General features: G+C 42.6%; 1 protein-coding gene across 3 annotated transcripts; it reads right to left on the bottom strand.

Annotated features, from left to right (window-relative positions):
* Positions 1–839: 839 nt before the first annotated feature.
* On the bottom strand, positions 840–18,994 carry OGFOD2 (2-oxoglutarate and iron dependent oxygenase domain containing 2). Of its 3 annotated transcripts, none has more exons than XM_083151124.1 (7): positions 18,317–18,549; positions 14,451–14,507; positions 10,602–10,712; positions 10,121–10,220; positions 6,837–6,961; positions 4,856–5,113; positions 849–2,058 (listed from the first exon to the last, which is right to left on the bottom strand). In XM_083151124.1, the coding sequence occupies exons 1-7, from the start codon at positions 18,455–18,457 to the stop codon at positions 1,783–1,785; spliced, it is 1,068 nt and encodes a 355-aa protein (XP_083007250.1). In that variant the 5' UTR covers positions 18,458–18,549; the 3' UTR covers positions 849–1,782. The 3 variants fall into 3 exon arrangements, with proteins under 3 accessions (XP_083007268.1, XP_083007250.1, XP_083007259.1); XM_083151133.1 differs by lacking the exon at positions 18,317–18,549 and adding an exon at positions 18,644–18,994 and having other exon boundaries at positions 851–2,058; XM_083151142.1 differs by lacking the exons at positions 10,602–10,712; positions 14,451–14,507; positions 18,317–18,549 and adding an exon at positions 7,337–7,392 and having other exon boundaries at positions 840–2,058.
* Between the last annotated feature and the right edge of the window lie 434 nt (positions 18,995–19,428).

Below are 19,428 nucleotides of genomic sequence, written 5' to 3'. Positions count from 1 at the left end.
AGTAGTAGTATAATGCAATGAATAATTATTTATTTATACTTTCTTATATAGCGCAGCATATTCCGTTGCACTTTACAATTGAAAACAACAGTGATTAAACAAACTGGGTAGAAACAAACCAACAAATACTACTCCTGCTGGGTATCCAATTAGTCCCAATCATTTTTCTGAGGAAAAAGAAAAAACGTGCAGATATCACAATTTTAACCCAATGATGAGCTTTGGGTTATTCTATTACAGCCCATTTTCTTCGTCGGAGAAATCAGTTTCCTGATAACACATGGGCCTCGTGGGTCTGGAGGGCAACTTATCAAGAATTATGCAATGCACAATACCCAATAAGTGCCACCATTGGGGAATCAGGACACCAGCATCGGGGCAACTATGATAGCCCCCGACGCACCTATTAGCAGCAGTAAATTACCACTGCTAATTGGATATCCCTAGAACAGTGGTTCCCAAACTGTGTGCCGTGGCACCCTGGTGTGCTTTGGGGGACTTTCAGGGGTGGCTTGGGTTGGTGGTCCACCACCAATATGTTATGTCCACTATAATAGTCAAATTGGGGACAGACAGTAGGGAATCCTGTTCATTAACACATAACTGATCTTAAGGATGAGTTATAAACACAATTTATTTATATTAATATTTGTTTCTGACTTTCTCAATGATAAACATTTAGCCTAGGGGTGCTGCGAAAAAATTTCTGGTGCTTTGGGGTGCCATGATTCAAAAAGTTTGGGATCCCCTGCCCTAGAAGGTACTGGAATCTCAGATAATCGAACATTTATCAGCCCTAATAAAAAAAATCAAAAAGAGATAAAGAGTAAACTGCACAAATCAGTACCTAAATAGTTAAAACATACTTTTTATTGATATTCTTTAATATAACAGTTGTCCCTCTTCAGCATAGAACAATATACAACCATCTAGAAAGATTCAATTATTACAATTCGAAAATGCTCAGAAACTAAATGATCTTTTCTTCCGTAGTTACAGTAATATACAAAGTGACCGCTAAGAGAAAACTTCTAATAATTTATATAATTAGTTAATATGGGTTATTCATACTGTAATGTGTGAACTGTTCAGTGACGGTGTCTGAATGGAACCTGATTCAGAGATGGCTGCAGTTTGTACAGGAGCGTAGTCCACATGCTAATTCTGCAGGAGGCATCTTATGGAAATTGATGGCTTCTGGCAGCATGGTCTTAGTCACCGCCCCCTTCCAAACCACAGCAGTTTGTCAATTATGCTGCGCTTTAGGGGGAGCTGCGTACGACGTTCTTTGCAGTTGCTATAACCAACTGGGTTGAAGTGAAATATAAAGACAGTCAATAAATATTTGATATTTTGTTGATTTTGTTTATGGGAGATATATATATATTTATTTATATTGCTGACATCATGGTCACATGGCCAGCCGCCCACCCCATGTGCAGGAAGCGCCCATCGTTTTTATAGGGACGCCCATAAAATTGTGGGTGTTCCCCTGCTGAATCCCCCTTCCCTCTCCTCCTTGAGCGAACGGATCGGCAAGTGTAAAATTTCGCCAAAGCCGTTAGCTCCCGGGGTTTGCGCATGCACAGACCCCAGCCATTGGGGAAGGGGCAGAATCGGCCCCAAAGTTTCCTAAGCTTAAATGGACTGAAAATAGTTCAGAAAGCGATAGATCTTCAACACAAATAAAACAAAAATGATAAGCTGCTTCATGGCTTCAGTTGAAGACAGACTTAAGGGGGAATATTAGCAGCCAGCCTAATATACACAGTAACATGGCATTTAGATTACAGTACAAACATCCACAGTCTCTCCTCTGTCCTCTCTTTTCGCAAGTGTAAATCCATCTCCTTCTCCTATTGTCTCAATGAGCTGGGGCTCGTTGTTGCACATGGGGCAGAATTTGTTGCGTACTGATGAGGATCTCATCCATATGATAAGATTCCACCGTTCACCAGAAGTAATGGGGAGGGCTCCGTGAACATGTTGCCCTCTGTGTAATATTCCCTGGCCAATGAGGTGTTCGACCTCTGTATATGTTCTTTCATTGGCTGGCACCTGGACAAACCAGAAAAGACAGAAACTTTATTGTTTTGCTATACTTATTAACATTACCAAAAAATAATAATGTATTTAAATTTGTAGAGCTCAATAAAACAAGACTAATGCCATGCATGAGAAATGTTATATTCAAAATGTATTGGTTGCTATAAATCTAAGCAATACATTAGCAGTAATGGCACTGTTGACTTGGACATCTACCTAGATAAATGGTGTGCCGTGGCACCCTGGGGTGCCTCGAAGCAACTTGCAGGGGTGTCCTGGGTTTGTGTTCCAGGCCCAATTCAAATGTATTAGGCAAAGCCAGTGCTTGTGGCTTCCTCTCATAAAATATGTGAACAATATGTGAACCTATTCATCAAAGCGTACCCTTCCACTGCATAAACTAGTCCTGCATAAACTAGCTGGTTCTCCGACCCCTTGCCTGTTTACATCCTGCTATCTAGCCACCACCCACTTGCTTGCACCTCTTGTAATCTGTATCCCCTTCCTACTAGATTGTAAGCCCCTCCTCCCTCCTGTTGTCAAAGCCCTCTTCTCTTCACATTTCACTCACAGCTCTCCTATACTCAAACACTCAGTGACCATCTTCATCAGCATACTCATCTCCATCATTGGCCTCAAGCCTCTAGTTGTATGCTTATTGAGTCCTCACTACTTACATTTAAGCTGTAATGTGTATTGAACTGTGGCGCTTTTTATTTGTACTCTATTTTTGTTATTTATTCAATGTTATGCCAAGTTTTGTCTCCCTTTACTGTTCCCTTGTATAAGAGGCGCCTTATGAATAATATTATAATAACAACAACAACCTGAAATCAATCCTTTCCCAAACCACATAACTGACCCTAAGGATGACTTATAACACAATTTACAATTAACCCTTTGAGTACCAACATTGCTGTGAAAGATCCTCAAAATATCCGCTAACAATGCCAACATCGCTCACAGCGACTGTTCTTTTAGTATAAATAAATACAAATACAGCCAAGTTAATTAATTGAAGTTTAGGTAAATACTGCACCCAAAAAAAAGAGCAGTTGCTGTGAGCGGTGCTGGCATTTTTAGCAGATATTTTAAAGATCTCTCATAGCAATGTTGGCACTCAAAGGGTTAATTTCCAATTTTTGTCTAATTTTCTCAAACAGAAAAATGTGTCCCTGGGGTGCCATGACAAAGTTCCGATATGCTAGGGTGCCATGATTATAAAACATTTTGAGAACCTCTTAATCATTTGTTTTCCCCATCCTGGCGTTTCTACCCTGTTGTTCCTCAATCCTGTGCATTCCCTATTCACTCTGCATGCTTTCTGCCCCTAGCAGGGTGTGTTGTGGCATGGCCCACGGTGCAAAGCTGTTAGGGGTCAAGGGTGCAGGTGGAGGGGGAAGAGGAGGATAGGAGGAGAGAGGGGACTACTTTGTCCATTCTCTTTACCTGCTGCCTCATGTTCTGACCATCCCTGCCATCCTCCCTTCTTGGCTTAGGTCTCCTTACCTGCACCTCATGTCACCTGTCTGTCTCTCCCTCCCTCTAGATTATGGGTCCTCAAACTGCGGCCCTCCAGATGTTGTGAAACTACAAATCCCATCATGCCTTGCCACAGTTTTGCTATAAGGGAGTGTTAAAACTGTGGCAAGGCATGCTGGGATTTGTAGTTTCACAACATCTGGAGGGCCGCAGTTTGAGGACCCATGCTCTAGATTGTAAGCTCCTTAGAGCAGGACCCTCCTCCCTCCTGTTCTCACAGCACTCTTGTATTTCAACTACAGCTCTCTTACTCATCTACAATCTATACCTGCATCTATTCTCCTTCACTTCCTTATATCTCAGCTGTATTGTGTACTACGAATTGTGCTATGTCTAGTTCTGTGTACCCTGTACTGTTCTTTTGTGTTCTATATGTACGGTACTGGCTGGTGCAATCACCATGTGGCGCTGCTGATTGGCTGCCTGGGTGCTGCACAGCTCAGTAATTATATGTTCCCCATGTCTGTGCCTCTCATTAGAGTACATCTAGTATATGTATATATGTGTATATCAGTACTGTTACTGGCTACCTAGCTGGCTGTGCAATCACCATGTGGCGCCGCTGAATGGCTGCCTGGGTACTGCACAGCTTGGTAAATATGTTCCCCATGTTCGTGTCCCTTATTAGAATGCATCTTATGCATATCTGTACGTGTGATGTATATCTGTACGGCCATTGTTGCCTGTTCCTTGTACTGATAACCCTTTGGGTACTTATGTATTATCTGGGCTCCCATGTTAAATGCATCCCATTTTTTCATACCCCTATTATCCAACTACGCATGGAGTTGATTTTATATAGTGTGGCGAGCGAAGCGAGCCACCGTGCCCGAAGCGTGGCGAGCCCCGCAAGGGGACGCGGTCTCATAAGAAAAACGGGAGCCCAGATATTACATAAGTACCACCCTTTGTATTGCAGTATGTGCATTGTTATTTTAAATGTCTATAAACCGCCTTAAATCCTGTTGGAGAAAGTGCACTATATAAATAAAACTTACCATATATACTCGAGTATAAGCCTACTTTTTCAGAACATTTTTTATGCTGAAAAAGCCCCCCTCGGCTTATACTCGAGTCAGGGTCCCGCTTGAGTCAATAAGTTTTCCCAGTTTTTATGTTGTAAAATTAGGTGCCTCGGCTTATATTCGGGTCGATTTATACTCGAGTATATACGGTACTTACTTGTAGATCTTTCATCAATATACAATAAGATTTGCCTCAGTTTTTCTACTACGCTTTTTTTTTAATTATCTAGAAAACAAGTCACCTCTCTCATGTCTGAAAAATACAGGTTTCCATCAGTGAAATCTTTCCCTAGTGAAACATTCAGAGTGACCTCGGAGTTGTCATAGTGGCAGCTTAAATCTAAATCTTTGTGCAGACAGTATTGTACGGCAAACGCTTTGTGGCTATCCAGGCAGCTCCCTCCCCATTCTGGATATAACAGGGAGGCAAGAGGCTGTAGATATTTCTCACGCAATGGAGTAATGAGTAAGTCATCTAGTCCAAGCTCATTCAGAAGGACCTATGAAAAAAAGAAAAAACATTGAAATTATCTGTACAAAAACTACAGTGGCCTACCTATTTGTCATCCCAGTCACAATGGAAAACATTTATATTGTAGTAATACTATGTATTTGGGGGGTTATTTTTCAAAGCTTGGAGAGAGATTGAATTATGAGAGATAAAATACTAGCTAATTAGCTTCTATCTTGCATTGTACAGGCTGTAAAATAGAGTGCAAGACACTCTAAAAAACATAATTTAGGGGGGCTGTTTTACATAAAGTACAGCCCAAAACAAACAGCATATGATGGAAACTTTTAAAATGGCACATTAAAAATCATTAATAAAAACAGATCCTGAAAATTTGACCCAACAAAACAAGAAGTGTTTTAATGCTATTGACCATAGATAACACTGTACATAGGGCCTGATCCTGCCTGAGTTGTAGTTTAGTGAAAAATCCCCAAACTACAATTCCCCATATAGCAAAGCACTCGCATGGCAAGGGTAGACCCCTGTCACACGCAGTCAGTGTGACTCTAAACTGTGTGGCCCGCAGATTAGAGTTCAGAAATTACCTGAGAATACAGGGAAGCATCACTCCCAGAGGAAGCGGGTAAATTAAATTAAATGATAATTGTCATGGTGTTAACAATTAGTGACTGTGTCCTTAAAAAGATGTACTCCATCTTGTGGATGTCATCAAGCTCAGGAGCTCCTGAAGAAGAAGACGTGGGCAATTCCACATTGAAGCGCGTTGAGCCACCACCTATACTGAACCATCATTCTCACATTTTGGACTCTCAGCACTTGTTGAATCAGGTACGGCCACCAATAGGAGAAGTATACCTAACCTAGGTACCGTTATATACTATATCAAGCGAGGACATTCTCTACCTTCACTACACATGCTTTCCACTGTGGACACTTTGCTCAATTGATAGCAGTAATAACTTTAACAGACTTTTAGCTTCCCTGGGTAACTCCTTAATTGCTGAATATTTTACCAGGACTCTCTTTTACTATAAGAGGACTTATCAAGTTTATTTTGAGATGTCCAATACATTAATACGTGTGTGTGTGTGTGTGTAACTACCTTTATAATCAATCAAGGCTCTCTATAATACAATAAATTCTTATACCATCTAGCGGCAGCCATATTGTTATTTTTTTACCTCAGTGAAACACCAGCGGTGTCTGATCTTTTATTTACCCCCCATTTTTATTAGGAGATTACCAACCTCCCTCTGGAACAGCTGCTGTTGAGTTGCACCACTGGTCACCCTTTCTATTGGTATTTATATGCAGCAGGTTCAAAGCTGGACGAAGAGGAGCCATGTTCCACCATCTGTACATCAGTACCTCTGAGACTGCTGTAGATGTAATTTTCAGTATACATCTGAAATCAGTTAGAGGAGCTGTGCAGGTTATGCTGTCTGGGGCCAGCCACTCCCTGAGGGCCCAGCGTTTCAGCTGCCAGCATTACTGAGACCAGCCCCTAGTGCTGTAATTACACATAGTTTGGAGTCTGTGTGTCTCCCCTCACTGGTGCTGGAATGAGGAGGCACTGCTTCACTAATACGTAATCTGTTATTGCTGCACAATACCTTCAGTGTAGGGAATGTTGTGCCGAGAACATAATTTTATCAGTAATCGGATACTGTAATATTAGTATTATTTTTACTGTTCTCACAAAAATCTTTAGTATAAACGGCTGATATTAATAAATAAATAAAGTGTACCCCATAATTATTCATGGTGTTTGGACGTCCCTTTGGCAAATGTGATCTTTCAAAATTTTCAAGTTCTTCCACAAGGTCACTGCAAAACTGTGGAACAAATACTGGGAAGCGATAGATTCTCTTTCCTAAGATAAAAGAAAAAAAAAAAAGAGGAAAGAAAAAGACAAAAAAAAGGAACAAAGGTTATAGAGTAATAATATATATGTATACTGGGGATATCGGCAATCAGAAACCACTCTCCCACACCCTAACCCCAACTCCCCCTTCCCCCACAGCTCTAACAAAAAAAAAAAAACCACCATGCTGCAAGAAAAGCATGCCTTTTTGAAGATGACACAAAGGTGTGCAACAGTGTAGACACAATAGGAGGGGATGAAAACAAGATTGTGAATTATTACCGTATAATCAATTACTCTTGGTCCATCTGGGAATCACCAACACTGGGATATGAGGTAGGGGAAGAGGAGTGGGCACTAAATTAATGAATTGACTGAACTCACCCTCCCTTACATACCCTCCTATTCCCTTAGCTCTCCAGGCCGTTGTACAATCCATCCTGTAAAAAAATAAAGTAAATACAATAAGTGAAACCACAAACCTTTCTAGATTCACACCACAGGATGTAAGCCTTTCACACCCTATAATAAATAGAACTTATGCACCTCATACCATAGACCAGTGGTCCTCAAACTATTTTGCTCTGGGACCCCATCAGACAATAAAAATAATTACAGGACCCCAGTAAGTTACTGTAGAAGGCCGTCACGTCATGTGTAGTAAGCAGAAATCACATACTGTACATGGCAGCATTGTGGAGGCACTAAATGATGTCAGGAGTATAAAATAATAGACCATTCAACAGATGTTTCAGACAGATTAGAAAAGTCATCAGCATGATGGTCAGCAACATGGAGTCGTGACCCCCCGCTGAGAAGGTCGGGACCCACTTTGGGGTCAGGACCCACAGTTTGAGAACCTGTGCCATAGACTGAATAACGGCTATAGAAAACCCCTTGGACCTCAAAAGACTTGTCTCACATGCCAAGCCAGTTGACCTGCACCCCTATAGGTGCCAGGACGACAGGACCCCATGGCCATACGGCACCTGAAATGACACACTCGCTGACCTCCTGTCACACCTCTAGTGGACAAAGGCTGGTACCTACCAGAGTACCGAAAGGGCCTTTACATATAAGTTCTAGAGCGGAAAGTAAGCACTTAAAGGAACACTCTTTTTTCCTACACTAACCTAAAGGGATAATTCCTTACAGTTCTGGACCAAACAGATGTTAACCTGAAAATTTTAATTCCTCCAAAACCCTCTTGGACTCACTTGCCATGAATGTAACCATAATATTCTGGCCAAAGTACATAAGGTTGATATACTTGCCAGAAGAGAGTAGTGTCTAAAGACACATGACTCATAAATGAAAGTCTGTGTCAGGTTATCCACCATGGTAAGGATATCTATAGAATTTGCACCTAACTAATAACTTATGCTAAATGGTCTGACCAAGTTTCTATGGTGTAGGTGGGCCCAGGCCCCACCAGCCCCAGATGCAGAGTAGTGCCTGTTAAAGAAAACAAGGATTTAAGCAGATGTTCACCTTACGGTCCATAGCATTCTTTACTGTAGTTGCAGAAGTCATTGGAAGAACCGTAGTCTTAAATGGGCAATCGGTGCATCCACTACTGGAGGTACCTCCCATGGAGCCGTAAACTTCTCAGCATAAAAATGAGTGAATTCAAATCCTGCTGGAAGCTTAACACGTTTATCTCTCTTAAGGCCCCATACACCAGGGTGATTCACGTGCAACTTGGGCTCTTTTCATGCAATTACAGCGATCAACCGCATTAAGAGATTGACAGCAGGTCCAACGGAGCTTGCGTGTCATACCGGCTGCAGAAGTAATCTGTTGGATTGCTTCTGAGCTGGGCAGGTTTGGCAGGGGAGGCATGCCATATAACGCATGGAAAAGGACCGCAAGCGATCCTGCCTCCTCTGACAGAGCGTCCATGGATGAGCACAGTCTCACCTCAATCTCACAATCTGCGCAAGAGGTTCCTGCACCCTACTCCACTTAAGGAGTTTGGCAGAACATTTATAACATGTTGGTCCTTTGCAGACACACTCCCCAGCCTCCTCGGCATCTCCAAGGAGCAGAAGCTCCTTTCCGTTTTAAAATAATTCAGCAAGAAATCACCTGACCAAGAAGGACCTCCCACAGGTCACTGTGAGTATGGGAAACAAGGTGTCCATCATTACCAGATTGAGCCGCTAATATTTGGGCAAGCATCTTTTATTCAGGTCGCTTCATTGTACCTTTTGTGACCCCTTAGAGGTAACCGGAGCTCCCAAAGAGAAACCAGACCCCTGCCTGAGCCATTGCCTTGCCATATGATTCACCTTTTGGTCGCCCAGCATTATTAAAACAGTAAAATGTAGCACCAGTCACAGCTGCAGCACAAGGAAAATGGATCCTATGGGGACTTTATTTATTCGCCTAGGTCCGCAGCACACGTGTGGATGCCCTGTGACCCTCTTCCGATGCATGTAGCGGGATGCAGCAGGTGTGAACAGATATCGGTACTGGTCCTAATACCAGCTCTTCCAGCCTTGATCTCATAAGGGGATTCAGGGTCTAAAATTTTAGGGTAAAACTTTAGGCTAGAAAAAAACGTATATCATCGGTTCTGCTCCTGCTTGACACTAAAACAAATAACTGGAGAGTTAAGGGAAGGGAAGTATACAATATAAGGGAGGAGGGGATTCAGTCAATTCATTGTTTTTGTGCATACTCATCAGACCCTCCCCCATATCCCAGCATCAGTGCTTCCCAGATAGGACAACCAAGCAATTTATCAAAGCAATGAGAAGTCAGATGCTTGGTTGCATAATAAGAATCATTAGCAGAAATAAAGAAGTCATAATGTCCACTGAATAGGTCAATGTATACAGACTGTATACACTGTATAGATCATTGGTATGGCCTCATCTGTAATACGGTGTTCAGTACTGCAAGCCATATTCTCAAAGTGATAGAAATACATTACAAAGTGTACAAAGAAGTGAAACTGAAATGGTGCATGGCTCGCATTAAAAAACGTACCCAGAAATACTATAAGATCTTAACATGTACAGTTTGGAGCAGAGAAGGAAAAGTGGATAAGCTGTTTAACCTTTTTAGTGCTATGTAAATATTAATTATTATTTATAGTATTTTAATCTTAAACTTAACACAAAAAAATGGAAATGAGGGTTATGCCACCAACACGTACACTACCTGGAATTGAATTAAGATGGTTTAAGAGGCCTTCCAGACTTGCATGGGGAGAAGTACAGAAACGCACAGCTTCAGAAAATTCTTCCGATAAAAAACTTTCCTTGCAATGATAAAAATAATAAAACCAACTATCAGAAACCATTTTATAGATTAGTACACATGAACAATAAGCAAGTAAACAAATAGTTTCACAGTTTCAAATGCAGAAGTTTCGTCAATGAGATCTAGGTAATTTGCTAACATCTGTATGAGCAACAGACTGCAAATAGAGAATGTAAACCCACCAACATGGCCTATTGCCTATGGCCTAAGATCTGCTCCCATATTTACAATGTGTTCGCAAATGAACTAATTTCAGATACAATAACTAATTACTGTTCCAGGTCTTTATCAGAAATGTAATCAGCTAGGGTTATTTCCAGGAGAAATAAAGTAGAGTATACATACTCATGTTTAGACTCAACTAAAGAGCTTGAGTTACCTGTAAAATGTACACCTCCGGGTGCAGAGGTTTATAACACAGTGCAATATCTGCTTTCCTTTGCATCGATTCCTCAGCTATCTTCATCCTTCTTTGCACTTCTTCCTTAACCTGAAACAATCAAATGGATACAATTAAAACACAGAAACGGAATTTCTTAAAATGAGGTGCTTATATGTATGTGTATTTCATTATAAACAATGCAAAACAGAAATTATTTTGAAAAGTTCTCCCAATTTGGGTAACAAAGTTGAACACCTCAGTATGGACTCCAACTGTAATATAACGCAACAGCAGTTCCAATAACTTACTGGATTTAATTAGTTGCAATACATGCTGGGGGGATTGTAGGCTCAGACTGGTCACCAAGTCCTATTCAATTGCTCACTCCTTTTGCTCTTGTGGTATGTTCACAACTAACGCACATTAACCCTATTAGTAAACGTGTTTGTGGCAGTTGTGGTAAGGGCAGAAAGCACTACTTACTGCAGATTACTTTCTCCTAAGTAGGGGGCTATGAGCCTGCAGGTTGACATTTAATATCGCCGGGCACTGCTACAAGCCTGCAGTAATTAGCTAGAGTAATGGATTTTGGCCTCTTAGAGATTTTGTGTTTGTTTTTTGTGGCCCCATTCTAAATGATACTGCTGTATTTTTTTCTGAATGTTTTTCAGGCAACCACTCTCACAATCACTGTTTCAGAGGATTAAAGGTGTCTTTCAGTTCACAAGGGGTAGGTACTGTGGGTTTGCTCATCAGTAAGTCCACCAAGGGGCCTTTCATGTTCCAAGATGCTAGAGAATGTTTTCCTCCATTGGCAGTTTACCCTTTTGCATTTTTGCAAGCCCAGCATTATATTAGCTCTGTTGTACAGGCTCTCTCTGCCTTTTCTGACTGGGATAATCCTTTAGATACACTCTTACAAAGTTCACCAGTAGCAGGCAGTGCCACTCCAACAATATCCACTTGTCTCCACATCACATCCATCCTGATAATTCTTCTAGACTTAGCCCTTGTATTTCTCGACTCCAACGTATCAGCATTGATCTATTTCGTTCTCATGCTAAGGCCTATATTCCTTCGCTCTTCTTACACTGCAATGTTCCTAAACATATTAAACAGGGCTCAGTTATGCCAGCATAGAAGATTTCTGGTAGGAGATTTGCCAAATTTAAATAGTTAAAAGTGTCCAACTCAGTCTTTAGACCAATACAACTGCCTTTGGGAATACCCCATAATCCGAGAGTTTTGGCTTTAGGTTTGTAACTAACCTCTATAGACAAACTAGTTAATTATATCCCTTTCACACCAGGGCCCTATTCGGAATGCTTCACCCTAATACCCACATCAATCAGGTGAGCCTTGTCTTTTATTGGCAATAAGTGCAGTGGCTTGTATAACTATTTTGCAGACTTGGCCACTCCTCGCCCAACCTTGCTTTCACTTTTTACAGATAAATTACATTATTTTTTCAGAATTAATTGGATTGAGGTTATCTTAGACAAAGAACACAGAACTGAAACCTTTCTTTTCTCATGTGGGAGAGTTACATAGCTACACTTTATCTCCATGAAGGGCCAAATTTACTATAGTTTACAGAACGCATCATGGTAGATGGCACAAATTGTGGCCAACGACCCCTAATACCATTAAGAGCATTATCTAGTCTTAAACTTCATAAATGAAGGGCTGGAGGCACATGTTTTCATAATAGAGACCAATGGCTTATTACTTGATTGTATTGTATCAACAATTCTACATACTCTATTATACAACTTTCTGTGATTTTTGCTGTCCTTGTTAATTGTACCTTAGAGCCTTACAATGACTTTATATGTGACACTTTATGCTTCAATAAAAAAAAAGATTAAAAAGGAAAATTGTCTTTCAGTCAGGCATGTCCAAACTGTGGCCCTCCAGCTGTTGTGAAACTACACATCCCAGCATGCCTTGCCATAGTTTTAGCATTCCCTAATAGCAAAACTGTGTCAAGGCATGATGGGACTTGTAGTTTCACAACAGCTGGGGGTCCATAGTTTGGACATGCCTGCTCTAAGCAAACGTAAATCTGTTTCTGTGACTGTAACTAATCAGGACATCTCCATAATGAAATCAGGACATAATCATAACCAAAAGACTGTTTCCAGACACTGGAGCAGTGTCTTTGCCCCAGTACTGCATCTGGCAAAGGGATGGCCATCGGTGCAGTCACCATCGATGGTTGCTATAATTTTAGCTATCGATGGTCATCCATTTTCTTTGACTGACTGGCCCATGGGCCTAGAGATGGGCAACTCGGCTCTTTTCCGTGAGCGGCTCTGCCCTGCCAAGCTCACGGGGGGAAAGAGCCGGTTCTTTTGAACAACTCTCTTTTTATATATATTTTTAAAAGTTAACCATAGTTAAAATAATATCAGTATTAAAAAAAAATCTGCTTAGTCTTGTTACCCATGGTGCGGCCACAGCATTCATATACACACACATACACACACTTCTGAATGCTGTGGCCGCACCTTGGGTAACAAAACTAAACTTTTTTTTTTTTCAATACTGATATTATTATGATTAACAGGAAAAACTAAGTACTGAGAGCCATCAGCGAGGCTCTGAGCGGCCAGCGAGCTATGAGCCACGAGAGCCGAGTTATGAGCCGGTGGGAGGAGTCATTGAACCATGAGTGTGGTTGAGCAGCGGTTCCTGTAGCAAGATTTTTCTTTATATCACTGACAGCCAGTGATTGGAAAAGAACTGTCTCACTACAGGAGCCATCGCTCACTTTTAACAGCTCACGGCTCATTCTGTTCATATGGAAGACCCGGATCTTTGGACCAACTCAGCTGTGGACTACCCATCTCTACATGGGCCAATCAGAATGTGCGGGCAGCGCTTAAGGGTTGTCGGGGATGGAGGTATGCTGGAAAGTGATAAAGTGGAGCTTTGTTTAAAAAATGGCATATAGGAGCTGCATACCCTCCAACTGTACCGATTTAGCCGGTACAGTACCATTTTTTAACGGTCTGTACCGGCTAAAAACGGATGTACCAATTGTACCGGTTTTTAACTGCCTGAGGCAATGGAGTCGCCATTGTCTCCAGAGTCTGGCTCCTGGGGTCAAAGAAAGGAGCGGAGCTTTAACAGCGTCCACTGTTGCTCCCGCTCCGTGACTGTGGGTGCCGGTTTCTGGTCGCGGGTGTGATGTGTCACATCTGACCGTGACCACAGGGTGGCTGTGACGCTGACTGGGCCGGGGCTCAAGTGTCTGGTCGCGGGCGTGACGTGTCATCTGCCCGCGACCTTAACAGAGGGGCCGGGGGCCAGGAGCCTTGCCTGCCTCCCGAGTATTACTATATACATTATCAGCAGTGCGCAGCGCCTCCCCTCCAGGAACTTCAAGCTCCCAGGCTTTATTTTAAAAGAGCTGGCGGCCAGATGAAGAAGCACCCTCTTCCTCCCAGACACCCACCAGTAAGCAGTGCCTGCGGTGTTGCTGTGCGTGTGGTAGATGTGGAGGTGCCGAAATGCCCAGTGAACATTCGGAAAGGGGGTGTGACCACGCCCACTTTATCCATGGCCACGCCCCTTTCTCGAATGGCTACCGATTTCTGCCCTTAAAATGTTGGAGGGTATGGAGCTGTTCATTTGGCAGTTTATCCCTCTCCATGGCTTAGTACGTATGTCCCTGTGCTTTTATTCCTGCTGCTGATTAGTACAAATTGTAGAAAGACAGAGACATAACATTACTGTTTATTGCAGTAAAGTATGTAAGAACTGACAGCAGGAATCACTGTAGAGAAGGCAGTTGGTAGTTATGCTAATTAGATCAATACTGAATAAATAGATTACAAATACCTTTTCCAGGACATGTGCAAACTTCTCAGGGGTACGACATCCTTTATTTTGCAATGCCTTTGGAAACAGGTAAAACAAGAAGATTTTAGTTCAAGTATTTAACTTTACACATCATACTGTTACACGTGCATACAATACCCACAGCGTGGGTATATCTGAAAAATGTTTGGGGCTACACAGATGACCATCATAGTACAGTGCTCATTCTAGAACCCTGCACCATTCAACACCTGTGTATTTCCTCTTTCCTGCCTGGGGTGTTTCCCGCATGGCATCGATCGGAGGTGGGACCTGCAGACATTGGATAAGTCGAAATCGGACCCATGGAGGGTGCTTTTAGCACCTGGTATGTATCGCATCTGATTTTCTTTGAACTCCCCCAGCACATTTCTGATAGTTTATTAATATGCGTTAAATCGCAGGTAAGTGGTGGTAGGGGAAAAGGCTGCTGCTTTAGAGATATAGGGGGAGAGAGAGACACAGACTGCTGTAGTGATACCGAAATGGGGGAGTGGGGTACACAGATTGCTGCAGCAATCGTGAGCCTCCTGGCCATTCCAGAAGGGTAGGCGAGTATGTCCTGCTTGCATTAATGAACTGAGCATTGGATCATCCACAATACAACCGGCTGTGTGACTAGGGATGCCTATCCCGGGATCGGGATGGGCGGGATCCCAGGATTTAGGGCATTTTTGGATTTGAATCCCAGGATGGCCCCCCTACCCACAAGCTCTACCAATAGTGCATGTTTTTCAGGCCACCTGCGGATTTGTAGAATGTGTCAGTTAAGACCCATACACATGGGGCGACGGGGAGATGTGCTGAGTGAGCTAGCTTAATCACAGATCGATGAGCACACAAGCGATGCACACAAAATGGAGGTTATTCTGATTGACACCCAGTGCTGCTAAGTCCACAGCGCTGCGTGTCTTCTTTTAGCCTGCCCGCCATTCGCACAGACCTCCGCCCCCTTTAGCAGGGCGAATTCGCCCACACAGCTGCGAATAGATGTTTTGCATAATGGCTAGATTAGCCCCACGTGTACAGGACTTAAGTGATCTTGTCATATCGGTTAGAATGCTGTTAAAATCACCCTGTGTTATGCCGGGTTAGGAATAAATGTAGAACATGTTTGAAAATGTAACAGTTAGTAATGCATTAGTAAGCACTGGTCTACATGACATGAACAGAGCCCAAAGTATCAGTATGTACGTGTCCTTCTGTATATTACACAGTGCATATGGCCAGCTCAGTAATTTTCTGTGAAAAGACTAGCTTTTATCATTATATAGCAGTGGTTCCCAAACGTTTTTGAATCACGGCACCCTAGAGCATCAAAATATTTTCAAGGCACCCCTAGGCCAAATGCAGAATTTTTTTTATTAAATTAAGTGCATTGTGTTTATGTCACAGTTATCTGGTGAGGGACATGATTTGCTTCTGTTTGTCCACATATATTATGATTGACAGCCACCAGCACTGGTTTTGCCTGGTACATTGACCATAAATAATATGAATTGATCTTGGTCCACCAACCCAAGGCACCCCTGCAAGTGTCCTGAGGCACCCCAGGGTGCCTAGGCACACTGTTTGGAAACCACTGTTATAGCATATTATAATAATAATATATACTGTGGTGTTTCTAGCACAGGTCTGGTTTGCATATTAGTGCTGATATACAGACCACACTGTGCTAGAAGCACTACAGCAGGCAGGGAAGAGGAACTGCATGGGTTTTTAAATATGGCGGGTGCTAGAATGAACACTATATATATATCATGTTTTGTTGTTTGTAACACATCACTCTGTTGGTCGTCCTGATGAAGGGGATTGCACCCCCGAAACTGAAATCAGATACAAAGTACCCCAACCGTGCTTCAACAGATTTAGGGCAGCACCTCTGAGGGATCCCCTGTTAGACGGAACCCAGGCGTGTAGAGATGAAAGAATAGAAGGTTCAGAGTGCGCCTCTATTTCCATAATGCAATTAATATGTAATCACTTAATAAAATACAATAAGTACAAGGTGAAATCCAGTATATAGTAAAAATTAAAATAGTTTTTAATATCTTCCAAATGATGTTAACGCCCAACGCGTTTCAGAGTTTGGAATCCTGGTATCCACATCCGGTTTAGCACCACTAAACTTGATATATTCCTGGCACCATTGGTTCTGGTGTTTGGGGGCTATCAATTCCCCTTCAATCAATTGACTTTTTGGATAACCTGAAACAGTTACTAATGATATTTAATTGTATCGATTGATCATCAATGATTTTATGTTCGATTCATCATATGGGAACATATGTTATAACTATGCAGTCTACCCATCTAAAACAATTGCCTTGTGTGAACCTGTCTTGTATCAATCTACTTTCAATGCCCCTGATAAAGTCAAGCCATTGACGAAACGCGCTGGTATAGCAACATCATTTGGAAGATATTAAAAATTATTTTACTTTTTACTATATACTGGATTTCACCTACCTTGTACTTATTGTATTTTATTAAGTGATTACATATTAATTGCATTGTTGAAATAGAGGAGCACTCTGAACAATATATATATATATATATATATATATATATATATATATATATATATACACACACACACACACATACATACAGGGCTATTTTTGTGCAGGCTCCAGCAGCAACTGAGGCCCTTATTCTAGTTCACTCTGACAACATATTTCTTAGATGGACAAAACCATGTGCACTGCAGGTGTAAAACCCCACCCAAATCTAATAATCTCTGCACAAGTAACACCTGCCTCACCTGCAGTGCACATGGTTTTGTCCATCTAATGCTGTGTACACACGGGGGCGATAGGGGCTGAAATTTTTGGGAATATGGTCGCTGAGCGACCATATTGCCAATGATTGGAGTGTGCACCAGCAATAAATCGCCGGGTGCGCGCTCCCGTTTTCAGCCCCTGAATGGTCGCTGGTCGGAGGAACATGCTCCTCCGACCAGCGACATCCCCTGCCTCTTTACCCAGCAGTGTTTAAATTTTCATCTGCGACCATCTCTGGTCGCAGATGAAAACGGGACACGGGGCAATATGATTGCTGAGCAATATATTGCTAGCAATATATTGCCAGCGATCTTATTGCCCCGTGTGTACGCACCTTAAGAAATATTTTGTCTAAAAGAGTGAACTAGAATAAGGGCCTCAGTTCCTGCTGGAGCCTGCACAAAAATAGCCCTGTATGTGTGTATATATATATATATATATATATATATATATATATATATATATATATATGTCTGTGTCACCTAAACACTGCCATCTGTTGGCAGCAAGTGAAGCTACATCTCTTTCTCTCACCTTACTAGCTTTCAGAGCATTTGCATTGAGCGGGCTTACAAGTTGCAATATATATATATCTGGGAAGCGGCCCGGCACTCTCCCACCTGGGTGCAAATAGCCTTTTGGAGACTATAGATAGTGGTGAAAAGAAACAAACAGCGGCACTCGGAGGAAGTTTTTTCAAGGTGAACCGTTCACCTACACCTTGACAAAGGGGTGCACCAGCCACGAAACGTTGGAATGGTACTTTTGAATACACTTTGAAAAAAACAAGGAGCATAACTACCATAGGTGCAAGGGGTGCAGCTGCTATGGGGCCCAGAGCTGAAGGGGGCCCATCTTTACTGTCTAAGTAATATGTTTTACATACTGTACATTTTCCACCATCAGTCGCTAAATAGGGGGCCCTTACAAACTTTTGCTATGGGGCCTACGAATATCTAGTTATGCCATGAAAAATCAGCCAGGAATAAATTTATTCCTGGCTGATTTTTCATTACCCAGCCCAGACCAGACCAGACACAGCAACATGTCACAGAGGTACATTACCCTCTCATAGTCCCGGGAGAACTGCGGCACGTCTGTGAAGCGCACATGCAGCTGGTACTCCTGCAGGTATATGTTATCTGTGTAGTAGCAGCCGCAAAGGTAATTGCGGGGAGCCGCAGGAGGAGGCGGACACACCTCCATTATACTCAATGTCCCCACATCAACATGTAATATAGCGTATCCCGTGCCTGACAGCAACACACACAGTGACAGCAACAACACCGGGCTTCCGGCCCCGCCCCCACTTGCTGCTGACCATTAGGGAGAGGCAGCCTGCCCAGCATATATATACGCTCCTGTGTGGATTACAGGTTTACAGCAGCTCACCTCGTCATTACACTCTATTATGTCATATAAAAGTATCTTCCCCTCAATCTGAGGATAACAATACAATAGCACGTGTGGTACTATGACAGCTGCGTGTCTGCCCCGGCTGGTGCTTGTCTCACGGTTCCTTCCTTATATGCCGGTGTCACAGTAAATGAGGTCCCGGGAAACTGCTCCCCACGGCTAATACAACCTACTGCAGTACAATTTAGGCAGCCCTGCTGGAACGGGAGCTGATGGCGCTTCTCCTCCCATACACTGTGCCCGGTGCCCGCCTCATTGCCGATCAGTGGCCCCGCCGAAAGTAGGGGTCCAAGCTGGTCATGGAGCCCCTGCAGGTGGCAGAGGAGGTGGTGGAGTCCAGCCCTAACAAGCTAGAGGATATATACAGGCTGCTGGCCGAGGGCGCATTCCCAACATCCTTCTGCTCCATCAAGAAGAAGAACTTGAAAAGATACGCACGCAAGTTCCTCCTTGAAGGTGACTGACAGTCATACATCATTCTACATGTCCCATGTCCTAGCGGTTTCTGCCCTTCATTCACGACATTCACGAAGTCGACCACTAATGGTCAACAGTGATTAGGTTGACACCTAAGAATGGTCAACATTGACAGAAGGTCGATATGACGATGGTCAACACATGAAAAGGTCGACTCCGAGTTTTATACGTTTTTGTGTCTATAGCGACATGGACACTATAAGTGTACCCGTCCCCTCGCAATAGCTCGCTGTTCTGGCCATGCTTTGGGCACTTTTATATTCTCCTTCTATGCCCACTCGGAT

The sequence above is a fragment of the Crinia signifera genome, chromosome 1 (genome assembly GCF_055691185.1).
Source record: "Crinia signifera chromosome 1, ASM5569118v1, whole genome shotgun sequence".
Taxonomy (NCBI): Eukaryota; Metazoa; Chordata; class Amphibia; order Anura; family Myobatrachidae; genus Crinia; species Crinia signifera.
The sequence above is the reverse complement of the archived record's forward strand: the minus strand, read 5'-3'. Positions and strand labels throughout refer to the sequence as shown.

Bases quoted from the DNA above. Each gene is read 5' to 3' on its own strand.
- OGFOD2 (XM_083151124.1), bottom strand. From the start codon at position 18,457: ATGGAGGTGTGTCCGCCTCCTCCTGCGGCTCCCCGCAATTACCTTTGC. The intron at 14,508-18,316 runs GTAATGTACCTC...CTGTTTCCAAAG, and splicing joins TCTCCCGGGACTATGAGAGG to GCATTGCAAAATAAAGGATG. The intron at 5,114-6,836 runs GTACACTTTATT...TTTTTTTCATAG, and splicing joins ACACCATGAATAATTATGGG to GTCCTTCTGAATGAGCTTGG.